Below are 19,169 nucleotides of genomic sequence, written 5' to 3'. Positions count from 1 at the left end.
GAAACAGTAAGAACAGTTGGGTAGTGCCATGAGAGAAACTCAACCTTTGTTGTGATGAGAGCCTTTGCTCCCAGTCCCACATTCCTTCTCAAACATATCACTCTTTTATATCATATAGAAATGAATATCACTGAAAAGGAAGGAAGGAGACACACATGATATGTCATGTGGTACTGCCCATTGGGCATAAAAGAAACACACATCAGGCATCTCCCATTCTCCTCCATTCAGTGATACACATTAATTGTAATACTGCACCACCACTGAGAATAAATTAATCCAATTAGACAATAGGTACTGGTTGAACACTGCAGGAGTGTAGCATGAAACCCAACAAGTTTTGAATTAAAATCCACTACCCTGCTCATGTATACAGTCATGAGCAACAGAGAGATCAGTCCTTGGATCTCTCTGACAGGTGGATTTCATCTGCATGAACCAAGTGATGAGCATGTGCTCTGTAATGAACATGAGCCCTGGTGATGTGATGGTAGGGAACCATCCCTAATCCTATGCTACAGGAAGAACCACTTTCTGTCAGTTAGATATGTGAAAATCTATGGTCTGGTTCTCCATACACTCACATCAATTTTATTCAGAAGCTACTATATTTTCAGGGAAAAAACTCCTGATTTATATCATTGAAAGTTGGAGGAGGATTAAGACTAAAATACTTCTAACGAAATAGGTGTTCAAACAGTTTAGTGAATAATTTGATATGAATAATTCATTTGGAAAAATTGTTATTTTTCCCTAGTCCTGAACAGACCAAAGATAGCATTTGAATGTTTAACTTTTATATGCTACTTGCAATTATTTGTGGACCACATCAAGTAATTTGTGGTCTACATATAACTCAAATAGAAAATTATGATTATTAATTAAAACAGAATTTACAACTCCCATAGCAAATTATGTCTTTTGACTAATTTATGTAATGAGCTTGCTAGCCTGCCCTTCATGGATTTCAAAATGCATGTTCAATATTTGTAATTATCTGTGCAGACAGCAGTTACATAAGTCATCTGATCAGTGACAAACACTACCATGTGGGATGCAGTCAAAATAGCAAAAGCAGCATATTCTAAACCTTAAAAAATTCAGAAAATACTGAAACATGCAGTTAAAATTTACAGCTGACTCTTTTCTGTTCAAAAACACAGGGGGAGGAAGGTTTTCTCCTCTTCTGTAAGTGCTACTCTCTATAGATATACATGAAAGAGGTGGTATGGATGTGAGGTATTGCTTGTTCTTTATTTTTTGTCCAGAACATTAAGTGTGTTGCTTAATGTTTTTAGTAGGTAAGCAGCACTGATGGTGTGTCACTGGGGCTGGAGAGGGAATGGGGTGCAGCAGGAGAACAAGCAGCTTAGCACATGTGAAAGAAAGGCTCAGGAAAGACATGGATATGGGCAGCCAGTCGAGACAGCTTGAAAGAAGATTTGGTCCAATTTTCAAGTCCGGTAGGATTTCCCCTATTCTGCTTTTTGAAACATGTTTGAAGGTGGGATGTGAAAAACTACATGGTTTTGATCACATCACCCTAACGATAGTTGCCGACCCCTAGTTAGATGAAAATATGGCCTCACTGAAATGTCTGGGAATTTGGTCTTTAGCTGGGATGGAACCAGGATTTCACACTGGATCCCTAAAACCGTGGTTGTGCTCTTCCTCTCTGCTCTTATTAGTCTTACTAGGCCCTCATACTTCTAACTGCTTTATGTCTCATCTCCCTTACTCTTATGTATTTTTTTCTAGCCAACTGAACAAACCTGAAATAAGCCCAAATTTGACACAAATCAACTTCCACAGGCTATCAGTGCTCGTTACAACAGGCTGTCTCTTGTTGGTATTGAATACTCTGCGAAAAAAGGGAAAGGGACTAAAGAACGCCATAAAGCAGACTTAAAGCATAGAGCCCACTGCTAGGACACATATGACAGTAGCCAAAGTACTCCTAAAATGTATGTCCTAACTTTGACTCAGTAAAGTGTGACTGTCAGCAATGGGCATCTCCTTACTAGCCTAAACTTCAGTGCTGCCTACCACTCTTAGGTTGTCTGAAAGTCTGAGATGGAGACATCAATCCATCAGAAATGTAAAATAAAAACCAAGTGGTTTTGAAAATGTATCCAGATAATAAATCAGCCTCTCCTATTAGCACTGCCTTCCACCTTTAAATACTCTATGAGTTCTGGACATGTTTTTCTACAGAATTAACATTTTTATTGTCATTTTCCCTCTCTCATCTCCTTAATGTTCTCTTACTACTTTATTCAGCAGTGAAGGTGGCAATTTTTAAATCTGAGAGGTACTGAACATTAAGGACCAAAAATTCATATCCAGTCACTGAAATAACTGGCCTCATTTTCCCCTGCACATACAAATCTTCTTTTGTCATGGATGGAAATGATTCTAATGATGCTCCCTTCACCATCTCATAATACAGTTACAGCTACTGACCTTTGTGACATTGTGTGCAGATTAAACTGAGGAGTTATGAGCGAGTCTGGTTATCTGCATAGTGGTAATGATGTCTCCTCTGCAGTCACAGACCTATACAAGTAGGTTCTGAGTTATTTCATCCACAGACATGGCTCCATCTGCACTTGCAACTCTTCCCTTACACCTGCTTCCTCCCCTTTGTTTCTCATCCTAATCCCTTATCATGAGCACAAATGTGAGAAATGGGGTGCTGAGCACTCTGCAGAACATTCCCTTTTCCCCACCCATGTGCACCTTATCCTTGTCAGACTCCACAGGTCCTTCAACTGCTAGTTGCTTTCTTGTTTTGACGAAAATTGGCAGATATACACTGGAAAATGCAAGTTTTGTTTGCCTTAAATGTGAAAGAAACAGAATGGTAAATACTGCCAATTTTAACACAAAACTGGTACCTTGACTTGTGTCCCCTGACAATTTAAATGAAATGCAAATGATGCTCTGCCTGTGAATCAAAAACTCCCTTACTTTACTGAATGCATCTGATACCATGATAAAGAAAATACTGGTGAGTTTGAAGGCAGTACTGAAATGCATAATGCTAGAAACACAAACATTTTTTCTAAATAAGAAGGTGCTTTAATAAAAAAATACTTTAATGAAGTTGCTTTAATGAAGGACTAATTGCCTCCAAGTGATGACAGTTGAAAAAAGATGTTACAAGCAGCTTCTTACTCAGAAATTAGTAGCTGAGGTCAATAAACAAAACACAAAATGTAGGCATCTTATTGATGCAGATACTGATGTAGATAATGTGAGCATAATACTGCTAAAAAGGGTTGAATTCCGTGAAAAAAGCTGATGAAATAGAACAACCAATGTTAATTCTATTGAGGCTGACTTCAAGTAGCTAGTGTTCAACCAGTTTGGTTTTTATATGGCCTTGAAACTTATGCCAACTATAGCTGCTAAATCTATATTGCAATTAGAAATGGTTACCTTTGTTGATCAAAAAAAAATTAAATGGAAGAAAATAAAAATAACATACCATGTTCACACACAAAACAAAAAGAGCTATATCAGGGACATCAGGGAAGGTGGAATACTATAACAACACATTTTATATTGTTATACTATTCCACCCACCTTAATGGAGAACCCTTCGGTGTGGCTACGCCATAGCCTTTGGAATCCAGATTTCCTCCCACTTTCATGGTGTCACAAGGCTTTCGTTGCTCAATGTATTCATTCATGGTGGACTCCAGCAGGAAGGCAAACTTGCCCTTGGATTTGCGGACACGAGCTACTCCCTCTGCAGTAGTCCTAGTGAACACTGACGGCTCAGCTGATTTCATGTAGGTCCACATCTTTTCATACACTGCTATTTTTGATCTCTGGAGAAAATCAAAAACAAGTTAGAACAAAAGAATGTTGCAACGTTTCCGAATGGCACTGCTCAAATAAAATCAATCATACTTAATGTTTCAGACATTTGAGGTTGGGAAAATCTTGGAGAAGGGTTTTTATTTGAATTCCATTATTTTAAAAGAGACAAGAAATAAAAGTATCAATACTATAATAGCAGACACTATTTTTAAGTTTGGCTACCCTCTAGCAGTCAAAAAAGAAACCTGCAAAGCTGAATTTACTGTTAGATAGGCAAAGTTCACACAGTCAATGTATGGTAAAGCATGTGTTAGGGAATGACATACGAAATAGATGTCCACAGTAAGCCTGTACTCTTAAGAGAAACAGTAAAATAATCTCCCCATACTCAGCTGACTTTTAAAGCATTTCTCTAACACCCACTTCTTACACCATCACAAGCACAACAGCTTAAGTAAAATTTCTGCTTTTATAATTCAGAGTCCAGAATTGACGTGATTTATATTCAGAAATGCTATACAATATTTGAAGACATGGTTCACAATAAAAGATGGAAACAGCAAGTTGGACCAAATATTAAAGAAGTAAGATGCCATAAGCATCTTTCTTAAAGAATTTGGTATGATTTTAGAACTGCATTATCATTTGATTTATTTTAAAGACTCTGATCCTGCCAATAACTGAGTAAGAAATCTACTTTCTCAAAGAATGCAAAAGAATTCATGGCTTAGAGTGCATTATTTGGAAATCTTCTTGTCCAGGAAAGTATGGAGTAACTACAGGTAAATACTTAAGCAAAAATAAAACTTCATCATAAAAAATTAAAGCAAATAAAAATAAAAAGAAAGGAAGGAAATGCTGTCAGGCTAAGAAGTTTCCCATGCTCATTAGATTCACTCAACAACTCCTTTGCTTCCTCCAGCAATAGGAATACATACATGCAAACCAGCAGTGTGTCAGCTGAATGCTACACACTGGTTTTATAATAACAGATGGCACTTGTCTTCCCCTATGTATGCTGCAAAAAGGACTTTTTAACCTAATGCTCAAGTCAGCTTTTATTTGAGTCAAGAGGAGTTTCTAGCTAAGCAAGATTTGGTCTATGAGCCTGTTCCTACACTGTGCTGAGCACTCCAGGAAAATATTCATTATTATAAAGCCCCAAAACAAAGGGTCTTAGATTATTTAAACAAATACCAAATCTTATAATTGTAGTATTACATAACTTAAAAATAGCTTAAGGAAGCCTGGAACTGAGCCTTTTTATACATGAGAGTAATTTCCCTGAAGCACTTCTTTTTACCAGTTACTAAATGACTTTACTATTACTTAGAAAATAATTTGTTAGGGACCTAAGTCTATCCTGAAAATAAGTGGCATTTAACTAAAAATGTTCAATAAAAATGCCATGTAGCAGAACATCATAAATTATGCTTTCCGTTTTTAGTTTGTCTGTATATAATTTTATCTTTCTGTCAAATGTAATAAGATTTGAATCAACAACAGCTGTGTATGTCCATAATCACATCCTGACTTGTCACCCTTTCTTTCCACTGTAGTCACAGCTATTTTACATTTACATAATAGTGGCTGGGAGCAGAGCATAAACTAAGCCACCAATACATTCTTTTTGCTTTACACTGATGTAATTTCATGGATTTAAATTTACAGAAAGAAAAAATGGAAAAGAATAGTAATAAATCAGTCATAATTTCAAGAGTATTTTCTTGCTTTTGTCTGCCTTTACTTTCAAACATTTCTCTCATCTTAACATCCATTACATCTAATTCTTTATAAAGTAACGATATAGTAAGTTACTTTAATTTAAAACTTTATGCAGAACATAGAACAGCTTGATTAGTAACACGAAACACTGTCCTAAATCAATTGAAAAAGGTTGCATTTGAATTTCTTCCTTTTTTTTTTTTTTTTTTTTTTTTGGAATCTAGTCTCCTTTGCCTATGAAAATAGAAAAAAAATATGGCAAGTCTAACAAGGTGTCCGCTCTATAAGAACATTTTCTTCTCTCAAACTTCCATTTGTTTACATTCAATTTCTACACATCAACTCAGTGTGAAAACTGAAGAGTGAACTAACAAATATTTTTTTATTATCATATACAGACATGTTGCAGCTTTCCTTGCAGTCAGCCAAGTTGACATTTTTGGCTTTTCTGGGTACAACTGCTAAAACTAACTGCTTTCCCTCTAGAGCAATCTGACTGGAAAATACAACTCTAACTGCATCTAAACCAGAAAATGAGTACATAACAGCTAACAGTATCAAAATTCCTCTTTTTCTTTATTTTGCCTTTAAAATGATTTTCTCTTTTCTGCTTTCAATTCAGATTTAAAAGATTCTGAAGAGGTGTTCAGAGTTTCTGACATTTTGCTCAGAAATGACAAAATGATGAGAAAATGTCCTGAAGGCTCATCTTTGGCCACATAATCACCACTGACAGAAAAAAACCCAACATGATTCCAATACTGAAAAGTGAATTGCTTCCAAACCCACAAAATGTTAGATTTGGTCCACAAGTCTTCTTGTACTATTGTTTCAGACTAGGTCTTAATTTATGTATTATGAAAACAGCTTTTGTGTAAATATTGTCTGCTGAAATTTTATCTTCCTGTTTTGTGAAAAATATTTTTAGAAATACCACATAAATAATCATTAAGAATCACCATACTGTGACAGAGATTAGGAATCATTTGAAAGCAGGGCCTCAATTGCACCATTTTAAGGAAAGTAATCAACACAGTTCAAATCTTCATTGAGCTTCAAATTTTGCATTATTTAGTATTTGTAGTTAATTTTAGTGTTTCCCTCTGTATTTTGAAAGAAAAGAAAAAATAAAAAGAGCAACATTTATTTTCCTTTTTTATCTCTTAACCCTTTAAGATTGAAATGAAAGAAGGGCTGTTGCCATAGGCTTTTTTACCGCATTATAGTGTCTTCTCTTTAAAATGAGAACTTGTATAAAACATTGAAAAAGTTTCTGTGTTTACAGTATGATTTAGAAGAACCATGAAATTTTTGTGACCAATATAGTTTCTAAATCGAACTATCTGATCTCATTACTTCAATACAATGGCTTGTACAAGTATTTTGAAAATCTTAAGAAAACAGTTCCAGTCCTTCGTTCTCTACTATATCTTTGGAAATTAATTTTTGGCATACCATCGTCCAACAAATTTGCAACCACTAGATACTCTTGAAAATGCAACAAGATAATAAATACAAAGCTACATAAATCTGCCTGTCGTATTTTTAAGTATCATTACAGCTTTATTCTAGTAGAAAGGACTTTGTACCCATATATTGTGATTACTACCTCAACTTATGATGGACTGAAACTGGAGTACCAACAGTAAAATATCTAACTTTCCACCAAAAAAATGAAAAATGTGTTTATGGGTAAAATATAGGTGAATATAAATAGTTGGTAGGAGGGACTATACTCATTAAAAAATAATAAGACAGGTGTAGTTAGAAGCCTTTCAGCGAACAGTATTCATTAAAAATAAGGTACCAAGCACCCCAACCATTTCAGCTGAATCCCTCTAGAGTTAAAGTAAAGAGGCAGATACTTCAATGTGTGCTTTATTTCATCATAACACACACATCTCACACGGGATGCACAGGGCCGCTTTTCTTTCTCCAGTGTCTACAGAAGAAATCTAGAAATCTGGGTCAAACTGAACTCCTTGATGAGTTTCATGATGTGAGGGTCCGATCACTGCTTGTTAAGTGAAATCTCTATCTTATCAATCATCTTTCTGCAGCTAATGGAACAGATTTGCAAGCTTTTCTATGGGGCTATTTGTTGCAATAAAAAGGTTATTTCACTTGAGACACTATCTTTGAATGAATATTTTCTATAGTTTCCAAATTGCATTGAAAAATTTTTTAATGGTTTACTGAGTTCAGTTTGGCCAAATTGAAAACAGTGAAGGTGCCTGTGAATACCGATCCTTTCAATTAGGCAATTAGAAAAAAATTTCAGTCCATCTTCTTGACTTCTAAAAATCCCTTAATCTCCACATTTCAGATAAATAATGACCTAATTAGCTGTGTAATTTTCAAGCAAGGGTTACTGGCTCACAGCATTTACTCAGAGCTGTGCTCCAACACTAAACTCACTTTGGTCAGCTGAGCTTAACTTTCATCTGCTGGAGACATGAAATAAAGCAGGAAAGACTGTTTATTATGCACTGCTTGGGCTGTCCAAGCTCCCTGCTTTCCAGCTGGCAAATGATGAGGATTACATACCAACCACACTAATGCAGGAAAGCAAACGAGAACGAAGTAATCAATAGAGACAGCACAGGCATATCAATGGCTATTTAGGCTATTTCCTAAAGCTCCAACCACATCCCCTCGAGTTAAAGTTTCTCTTTATTATCCATCTGAAAGTCAGAAAATTAAAAAATGCATTTCCTTCCCACCACCCAAGACCCTAAAGCAGAATACACACAGCCAAATCCATAAGCTGAAACAAAACCTGCAAGGCTCCATGTTACCATCACAGGCTTTCAATGCTGCACATCACTTCAGTACTGTAGGTTTATATGAATCAATACTGCAATGCTGCTTTAATTAGCACTGGCTTCAGTATCCCCCAGGGCATCTCTTTTGCATCTCTTTTTTTTGACAGGATCAATAAGCTTTTCATGGATTAAAAACCTGAAAACTCCAACAAATGGCCTTGTGGGGGTAAAAATGTAGCTAAGGTATTGCAGGAGTTACAAAACTATACTGCATATAATTGCAAAGTCACGTTATTTCACATTTCCAAGCATCTTATAAGGGTGGTTGGTAGGGATAGCTGCTCTAACGGACGCGCCAACTTACTCTGAAGAACTCTTTGGTTGACCCTGAGTCCAGTGTCCCGTAAGCAATTTCGGTTTGTTTGGCAAGGTCTTCTGCACTCTCTATGGGTGAGACCATTCGCTCAACAGTCAAGAAAGCAGCGAGGTTAGCAGTGTAGGATGAAATAATGATGAGCGTGAAGAACCACCAGACACCTCCGACAATGCGACCTGAGAGGGATCTAAACATGAATAAGATAATGCACATTTTCCTGTCTCTTGAGCCACGCAGAGTGAGAGAGAGAGAGAGCAAGTGAAGACACCATTATTGCTGAACATTTGTCTTTAAGTAACAATCAGTGGGAGGAAGATCATTTGTATTTTAAATATTAATAAATGCTTCTACTCTTGAAATTTAATGTCTACAGTGTAGTCCACTTTACTAATGTGTATCACACAAACACGGAAGCTTTAGTCCTCTTGAATCCTCCTATTATTTCAGGACGTGCCTAAAAATAGGAAAAAATTGTCAAAAAATACTGGGTAGGTAATCTCTTTTTGGAGATGAAAATAGAGCATGGTAGCTGAAAATCAGTAGTGTTCTCAGTTTCCTCTTAAATAAAAGCAAAAGGCTTTGCATATGGATGATGTTGGCTCTAGGATTAAAATGTTCCTGTCACCCAAACTTCTCAAAAATTCCACAAGCTACTGCAATCATTCATTGAACATTCACATTTTTCTTCTTTAAGAAGCAAGAATTTTGTGATAAAAGAGACAGTTCTGTTAAGTAAAAAATTATACTTTCCTTTTCAGTACCTGCAATTTGATGACAAGGTTATTGAGGAGTAATGCACATCCAGTCTTAATCAGTATCAGTTTTATTGCTAACTTCAATAATAGAAGGATAAGGCCAATGCTGAACACTCAAAACTTCACTGAAATGGCTAAAATGAAGCCTTTAAGTTTGAAAGATTGGGTCATAATAATTAATTAAAAAGTTTTAGTACTGCCCACTAAAGTTCCAGAACTTCTTAAAAGGTTGTGAAATTCAGGACTGCATGTATTAGATTAATCATGTACTAGATAATCATGTTTTATAGGTCTAATCACGTATTATAGGACCAAACATGTAGTGGATCTGAGGCATGTGCTATTTAAGGCACACCTGAGCAACACAGCCTGGCTTCTCAGGAACAGACAGTCAAATATTTTCTCTCACAGACAGCAATATTTGTGAAGCAGCGCTGTCGAACTTGAAATAGAAGCGGGACATTCCTTGATGCAAGGCAGATATTAAGCACAACTGTGTGCACTTCATGGCTGTAACACAATGGAACCAATCTAGCAACAACACAGTTCTTCTGAAGTCAATCCAGTGGAATTTCCCCTGTGTGAACCTGCTGTTTTCTGGGAGCTGTTTGTGGTTTATGCACATTGACATTGGTAAAATAACAGTAATCACTGAAATTCAAAGCAGATTATCTGTTGCTCTTATAATGGCTATTAAGAAAGAAAGAAAGAAAGAAAGAAAGAAAAAAAAAAAAAAAAAGAAAGAAAAAAAAGAAAAGAAAAAGAAAAAAAAGGCTTCCTGAAAAATGAACTTCAAAACACTGCCAGGAAAACTAATGAAGGAAGATTTTATGCTTCAGTGTTGAAGATAAAATGAAAATGTAAAAAGATTTGACACAAACCTTGGGGAAATATCACATCCTTGTTGCATAAAGGCACCCAGGGAAAACCAGAGGCTGTTGAATATGCCAAACTCATTGGGAGGCTGGTCACTGGGTCCTTCTTTCCCATCCTCTGGTTCTTCTGTGTGCCACTCATATGGGCTAAACCTGCTAACTAGGAACAGGACCACACTGACACCAATGTAGGCAAAGACTATGCACATCCAGATCTCATACGCCAAAGGGTCCAAGAAGGAAAACACTCCTGGTTTAGATTTCTGGGGCTTTTTGATCATAATGGATATCCCCAAACTCATAAAAGGCTTAGAAAAATCAATGACCTCTTCTCGTACCAAAGTGATGGTCAGAGGCGCAACAGCAATCTCTGCTTTCTATAAAGAAAAAAGAAATATAGATGTATAGATTAATTGGTGTGTGCTTATACACTTGGTTAAGCAGCTAATTCCAAAGGTATGTTATTAACATCAGGACACTGTGGCTTAAATGCTCTTTGTAGCATTTTTCTCTTTCTTTCTATCACACTTTGTATTTACTCAGTATGCTTTCAGTAAAATATACACATTGCAGGTTTTTATTTTACAGAATTATGCAAATACTTAATTTTTTCTGCTAAGGAGAAGACTCTTAAATCTTATAGAGGTGAGCAGCAGTGTAAAAAGATCCTTTTAGGCATTAATTTAGATTTAAGTAAAGAAATTCAAGAAAGAATGGAAAATGAGAATGACCCTGTTGTCACTGAATGTATAGAGATTTTTTAAGATCCCAGAAACAATAATTAATTGTCATATTTTCATAAGACATAATAATGTTTTGAGATAAAACAGTTCATGGACTCAAGAAAGCTCCAAATGGCATGAGGCTGTGAAAGTGATTAACTGTTGCTGTGATTCTACCAAACTGCACAGAGTTTTCTCAAGGGAAATATAGTTCAATAAGACTGAATTAGGTTTTACACAGCAAAAAATGGCAAGTATACAGAAAACGGGTGTGCAAAATCACGTGATAAAAGGATAAAAGGTGTGCTGAATCCATTCCCACTAGTGTCAGGAATATTTATAAATGTGTTTCTAACATGTTTTCTGGATGAAGATGCCAATCTTGAATGAATCATTATTGATGGAGGTGATTATGGCTGCTAACAATGATGTCTGTATGCACTATAAAATATTGGAGCTAAGCTAATGGATCGTTTTTCTCATTAGGGACGCTGCATTACATTAAGGTTTGTTCCTTGCCTAGCCTTGCCTTTTACACTAAAGCTGTCATTACAGCAGCACTTCAAATGGGAATTGTATGGGGACCTGGGTCAAAGGATGCACCTCTGAGTGCAGAACAGATGCAAGAGCTGCTGAAACCTTTCTCCTGTTCATCATCATGGTGCTGTGGCTAGGTACAGTCACAGAGCAGAGCCCATGCTCTGTGACCAGTGTGGACCTGAGCTTATGGGCTCAGGAGAGTAACAGTATTTTGTGAACACTTTGTTGTTTCAATGAGTTTAAAACATGCTGAAAAATAAGGATGTGCTCAAATAGTTTAATCTAAGTGTTATGTAAATAGCTTGGGTCCCAAAGAAAATACTGAAATGGAGCTTTTTGTCATCTTACAACTTTGAAACAGGTAAATGCAATTAAAATAATTTGTGGTTTTTATTTTATGCGCTATTCATATGGAGCCATATATGTTTTATGGAATTTAATTTTAAACCAATATTTGTGTAGTTAAAAATTAAACCTATTTTGACAGCTTTGCAATTGTAAATAATTTAAAAGAACTGACTCATTCCAGTGCAATGGTCCAAAAATGCACATTTGTATTAAGATGGCTGTAAATTAATCATCAGATTATATCTGTCATTCTAAAATATTTGTGATTTTTATATCCTTAAAATGTAATATCCTTATATAAAATTTTATATAAGGATATTACATTTTAAGCAGTACATCTGAAATCATGATTTTGCAACAGTATCAGAAATTACCTCTGCTGTTAATGTCTCAGGTAAACATTATGATAACACTGCTAATTCTTTGAATTTTAATTTACATTTTGTTATACAAGGCATTTTAAAAAAATTAGCTTCTTACACCCTTGTGATTACTTAAGTCAGGCTGAAATAAATGTTTTATGAAAACAGGTATTATATTAGGAAGGGTAACATGTCTAAAATATATTTTAAAGTAGCCTGAAAATTATAAAAAATAAACTTAGTTTCTGTAATCTAAAGGCTGTAGGATGTTTTCAGCTACTGGTTTTTCTGCATAGTTTTGTTTTTCATCTCACTTGTAAGCAGCTTTTTTCCAGAAGAATGGTCTCCTTCCTTAGAGATGTGTTTTTTATTTCTAAATTTTGATTTCTGAGAATGCCTAATGTGGATTCCTTTAATTAAGTGAAAGACTCATGGCAACTGTGATCTCTTCCTGCCTGTCTTCTCTGTCTTTGTCATACAGTGATATCTTCAATAACACAGTGCAAATGACAGACCTGGTCACTGGTCTTCAAAGGTGTTGGCTAACAGGGGTTTTTTGTGTCTGCAGATTTCTATTGGGATTAAAACACAGATCCCTGGGGGTTGTTAGTTTTCACAGTGTGAGTTGGATAAGTGACATTGCCATTTTAGTGTGAATTAAGCAGACCTTAAATACCTACTTAAGTCATTGCATATTCTATGGGAAATGCTGGAGAGGATTTATCTTACCAAATTTAAATGCTCAAATAGGGTATGCAGAACTTGAACAACATCAGAACTAGCTGCCTACAGTACTTGAGGGAGTTAAAGAGGAGAAATAGGAACTTAACCCATTTTTTACAATAGTGATCTAGTATCAGATAATTCATAATGCAGAGAAATCCTTTTTATGCCAACAAATCTAAAGGGAAAATATATAGCTAGGTCATAATTAAATGCCAAAAATTTGGAGAAACTACAGCCTCCCAGACTGATCATATTATTATTTTTGTAAGACTATTGTGTGCCATGTAAAGCCTACATAAACTCTTCACTGCAAAAGCTAAATAATGAAAATAGCTGTGCATGATAATTATCAGCATTTGTACTTTGCCCAGCTAATGTAAACCATATAATTACGGATTTAAATGATTAACAATATAACTATAGTGCAAAAACAATTAATGATTTTGTTGCCAGTGAAATCTGTTTTGACAAAGACTAATGATACTTCTCATCTAAATCAACTGCTTCTGTAACAGCATTTCAATCAAGGCTCCACTATTACCAAGTACAGATGTATTCTGGATTATTCCAATAATATACAATGAGACAAGATTGATTCTGACAGTGAGAGACAGTTTCTTTTCCAGAATATGTAATTATTATAACCTTGTAAATAAAATATAGGCTTGGTACGAGTATTGTGAAGGTAGTAAAGCTATCTGAAAAAAATCGTGCAGAAAGTGATTTTAATCTCAGAAGCTCATGGCTTCTGAGATTTCAAACAGAATTGAGTTGTGACCTTTTGTGTAAAGCAGTGAAAGAAAGGCATTCTGTGTCAGGAGAATGAATATTTAATTGGAGCTGACTGCTAGTGAATTTGGAAACACCTGTTACATGTGCTTAATGGCATTTCATCCCCAGCCAGCATTTCTTCTGTGAGCTAAATATCAAGGCAAATAGAATCCGCATGGACTACTGCATGCATTTGGACACATCAGGGACAAATGACCAAGATTTCCTGTTAGTTTTTAATAATGTGCTAAAAACAAATCAGGAAAATAAGCGACTGTCCCCACCATGACATTCAGTACAATCTTAGCAAAACTGTACCCCACAGCATTTTATATGATGTTTCCTCTGGGGCATGAAGGAAAAATCAACCAGAGTTTAGGAAATGACTAAGCTTCTCTGTGCAGCACGTCAGTGTCCAGGTACTAGAACAACCTCTGGTGCATACAGGTCTTAAAGGAACATGGGATAAAATTTTCATGTGTCCACTCTCAGTGATATGGATATGGCTAAGGGGCATTGGGGTATGATGGTAAGAGCAAGAGGGCAGAGGAACCTTTTGTGTTGTACAGAAAGGGTCCAATCTCACTGGCCAGAGCAAAGCTGTCTGTTAATCCGTTAATGTGGTTGGGAATTAAAAGCTGTAAAATGCTTCCCAAACAGATCATCTAGTCAACTTGCTAATTCAGTTACAAATTCTCTTCCAGTCCTGGCTGCAAATAAAAAAACCTTGCATGAAAAATAGCCAACTACTCAGACTACTTGTGTTTATGATTAGGGGATCTATCAGAGAAGATGAACATACTCTTCTAGTAGAGCTTTGCAGCAAAGTCTCTGGCTGACTGATTTTTCTGCTTTCTGGATGTGGAATAGGCCTGGGAACCTGATGCTCTCTAAATTGTCTGGCAAGGACTCAAGAAGTTGCAGGGAGGATGTTCTTGATGGATTCTCTGTGGAAATCTTTAGCAGGAAACTTTGTAAGTAACAGAAAGAACAATTCCCTTTAAAGCTACACCTGTAAAAGCATATTAAGCAGGTTTGGCGTAGCTCTTGGCCTGAAGGCCCAGGGGTGCTGGACAGGCCGTGTCACTGCCGTGAAAGTCACCCGACCTCAAAACCTGCATGGCCACATTCAAGCTGCTTGTAGGGAAAGGCCTCTGCTCTATCCCAGGGTCCAGATGGGCCGGGAATTGTTTTGGACAGTAATTGTGGGCCAAAAATATACCAGAGACCATCCTTGCAATTTAGCAGATTAATCAGGCGAATTCCCAAGCACAGGGACACTCCCTGGTGCCACTGACACACCAGGACAGATACAGCATCAAGGAGCCTAAGACAGTGGAGCAAATGTACTGGGCACCAGCTGACTTCAGTAAAAAAGCAGCTCCAAGAGCTTTGCTGCAGCTCATTCCCAGGGCCCAGTCCCAGAATCACAAAGAGACTGCAGCCATCCTAAACAGATAGCTGGAAAGGGCCTCCTCCTCACTCTTTTCCATTGCAAAAAATGAAGTGTTGGCCTTCTGTTCTGGGCTGGCCTTCTTCATGCAGGTAATTTGCAACAGGTTCCTTGTGCCTGAGAACTTTACTGCTTTCAGCTCTGTTAAAAGCTGTAGGTGTTGACACATCTGTGTGAGCTTCCTTATAATATTTTTTATTTTAGTCTAGTCCTAGTGCAGCTTGGGTTTGATAAGGTAAATTTTTTAAGATAAAAGGAGGAAAAAAATACCCCAAACAAACAGAAAATGAAAGTGCAATATCAAGTTTCCTCTATAATTTTCAACTAGATGTTAGGCCACAGAAACTGTGCATCTGAGCAAATGAGTTTTCTCATAAATAGTAACATTTCTTGGATTATTGAAAAAACATTCTGGTATAAAACAGTGCTTGGCCATTTATGTCCATGGGTTTGCTACTGCAAGTAAAAGCCTCCAATGGGGAGGGGAGATCACTGAAATTTGGGGGCAACGTTTCCCACACTCATACAGCACAGAGACTGCTCCATTCTGCAGAGTCCCTTGAACTGATGCTAATGGAGAATTTATTGGCTATGCTAAACAGACAGAAGGGAACTGAAATGAAGCTGCTACATAAGCTACAAGGCCTTTGCAACATATATTGTCCAAACTGTCAATAGAATTGTGAAAAATGCAGCTGGGGATGGATCAACCGGTATGCAGGAAGTTTTTTATGAGGAGGTTTAGGCATGTTATGAGTTCATGGGTGGAAATATTCACACTTGAGTAGTTTGAGGTGTTGTGTTTTTTTTTTTTATTCCATCACTGAAATGAAAAGTTTCTCTAAGAATTCCGAACCGTTCTCAGCGCAGATACTAGAAACTGCAGTCATCTGCAAGCTTAGCTCTGAGTTTTGCTACTTTTGGTAACACCAGATATTGCAAATATTTATTTAGGTTTGTTGGAGCTATTTCATTTAAATATTGGAACTTTATGTGTCAGCAGAATTGCTAAATATTATGGTATTCTGAAGAATCCTTCTCCAGATCACGCTATAATATCATGTTCTCAGTTTTTAAACTTACCAGATTTGCTCTTAAATTTTATTATTGATGGTCATCTTAAAAATCTACCTTCATTGTGAATTGCCTAATTATGTACTTATCTGTAGTGGTTTATTACCTATGTTTAATATCTATGATGGTGGATTTTTAATTTTTTAAACTAGACCAAGAATGCCATCATTTTAAAAAGATCTGTCCAGCATTCCATGAAAATGAGGTAATGAGTGATATTATTCCCCACCAAGTTTTACAGTGTGTCAGGAATAGATGGTCTCTAACATTAATGAATTTTTAGGGAATTACAAACTATGGATATTCTAATATTTCATGGTACTTGTTGAATAAATAGTAAAATTTGCATGAAACTATTTTATTGTGAAAATAACTGAAAACACACAGATCTGAAACAAGATTCTGTTTCTTTTCTGTGACCCCAAAATTAAATAAAATGCACATATACTTCCTATTTTATGACTTATACTATGATAAATTAAATCCTGCTTCAAAAATTGGTATGCTTACCCCATAAACAAGTTCTCCCACCATCCCATTCCAGATTTTTGTCTCTGGATCCCTTGCTCCATATTTTCCATCAGGAACAATGGCAATTTTGTACTTGATACCAATATGTTTTGCAATTTCTGATGCCAGATCTACACAGTATCCTTCAAACTTGTCATTCCCTTCAAACGTATCATGGTTTTTCTTGAACATAACATATGGGGCTTCCTATAATGAAAGAAGTAGAACTGTAAAGGAGAAGTGTACCGAATATAGTCTGAAAAAAAACAAGCACGTCATGAACTGACTGAACAACACACACTTTATAAAAAGTTCATGGACAGTATTAGCACGTTTAAATCAAAATGTTTGAGCAGAAATTCTTCTGCCAAGGTATACTCTTTACACTAATTTGGATCATACATTTCACAAGAATTATCAACCTTACTTTGTTTTAGATGGAAGACCTTAGTGCAGTATATGCTAAATTTAAGGCATGACTTGAGGTTGGGCCTATACAGTGCAAAGTGCGGGGAGATCATGAAGGTACAATGGAGACTTCTGACTTCAGTGAGTAAGCACATCCTGTAACACAGTGGGGTTACTGCCTATCTAATTTCAGAAGCAGAGCCTGAGTGAATTCCTTTCTTGGAGTTTAGGATGTGCAGTTCCTAAGAGGCTACATACATTTTAGTGAGAACACTGAAATACATTTCCAAGGAAATACACATCTTCCCTTTAAAATAAACAGTACAGATTCTGCAAGGTTGCTTAGGATGAACTTAAGTGATATGCATGAACAAGAATGGTATTAAGTCGACAGTGACTTCATATGTTGTATGAAAAAGAAGTACCAAATATTTTGGGACTGTGAGTGCCATTGAAAATGAATAAAACCTATCTTGATGAGTGGATCTTGCATTCCCTGTATAAATCATACTATCACAATAGTGAACATTATGCGACTGGGAAATCAAGGTCATTTTTCTTTAAGTAAAACTACAGTTTCTGATGGTATTTTAAATCACATAATTCATATTCAGAGCCAGTTCCAGATGAAATATTTGTCTAACATAAATGGTGACTTAGCTCATCCTTTGTGTGAATTTACATCAGAAAATACTGTCAACTTAAGTTTTCTCTGGTCTACCCCTGGCAAATGTTGGTCTTTTGACATAACCTTGGTAGTACTCTGCCCTATTCACATCTTTCCACTATAAATAATTAGTACAAAAATAAAAATGAATTTAAACATATAGTGCAGCAATGTCTGCTTCACTGAAACTACAAGAACATGGTCTGTAAGGAACAGCCATTTTGTAACCTCTATTAGGTGTCTAACAAGGGAGGATAGGTGGTATTACATGAGTGCAGTGCAATGCCTTTGCCTGTATAGAGTTTGCAACTTCAAAGGAAAACTGCTGAGTATTACCAGCAGCCTGCACCTTTTCTTGTATTCCTGTCCCTACTTAAATCACCTTGATCTCAACCACTGCTCCTCTAGAGGGAGAGAGGGAGAAAAGCAGGGAGATCTTGTTCTCTGCGGTAGTTCTTGATTTTCAGAAGTATTTTGGCCATATGTATAAAATGTTCCTCCCTCACGCAGGCTTTTTCTTTGTATAAGAGGAAGAGCCAAAATCTGTGTCTTTCCACATATGCTATTGCACACAAAAAGGTTGAAAATAAACATAAGTGAAAAATACTCTGTCCTGTCTATGATTTAGCCAACTGCTTGCTAGAAGGGCAGCCAAGTCTGTCCACTGTCCTACATTTGTGAACTCTCCTTACAAGCTTCAGTTACATTGTTAGCTGCACCTCAAAAGCAAATTTGCTTTCCAAACACCAGTTAGTGACTTCTAGCTCTTCTGATTCAGCCATAAATCCGTGGCCAAAGGCATGCAACCAGAGTCACACCAGGAGATAATTCTGGCAATGGACTCAAAAAAAAATGGATGGGCACAGAGTATGCCAGATCAGCTTCCTCCTTCTTCCAAAACCCAGTTTTCTGCCTGCACCTCACCACTGGCAGAGCTGCTGCAAAAAATAGCATTTTAACTGTTTGTGCACAGCAAAACCAAATGACAGATGCCTCATTTTTTCTGTTAGAAGTTAAGTTCAGCCCTTCTACCCCAGAGTTCTGTGAGGGCACACTGAGAAGGGAAGTGGGGTGGCCCAATACTGTCCTTGGTAGGTACAAGCAGAGGCCATCCCATCCAGTGGAGTGACCACCAAGATCTGACAGAGATCTGTTGGGTTCTTGGAGGAACTTCATTGGTTCTCTTCCCCATTTACATCCCTTTCTTACACTGATCTCACTGATTTAGAGAAAAATACAGCAGGGAGCATTTTTTGTAATGCAA

At 36.7% G+C, this 19,169-nt stretch overlaps 1 protein-coding gene across 2 annotated transcripts in view; it reads right to left on the bottom strand.

Moving 5' to 3' along the window:
• The window catches only part of GRIA4 (glutamate ionotropic receptor AMPA type subunit 4), a 215,390-nt gene that overhangs the window by 39,078 nt on the left and 157,143 nt on the right, over positions 1-19,169 (bottom strand). For both annotated transcript variants that reach the window (XM_063394572.1, XM_063394571.1), the window contains exons 10-13: positions 16,831-17,037; positions 10,331-10,701; positions 8,683-8,881; positions 3,589-3,836 (exon numbers count right to left, since the gene is read on the bottom strand). In XM_063394572.1, the coding sequence (XP_063250642.1) occupies positions 3,589-3,836; positions 8,683-8,881; positions 10,331-10,701; positions 16,831-17,037 (1,025 nt within the window). The remainder of the gene's footprint in view (positions 1-3,588; positions 3,837-8,682; positions 8,882-10,330; positions 10,702-16,830; positions 17,038-19,169) is intronic.

This window comes from Prinia subflava, chromosome 3 (assembly GCF_021018805.1).
Source record: "Prinia subflava isolate CZ2003 ecotype Zambia chromosome 3, Cam_Psub_1.2, whole genome shotgun sequence".
Taxonomy (NCBI): Eukaryota; Metazoa; Chordata; class Aves; order Passeriformes; family Cisticolidae; genus Prinia; species Prinia subflava.
Note: the sequence above shows the minus strand (reverse complement) of the source record. Positions and strands in the feature narration are given on the sequence as shown.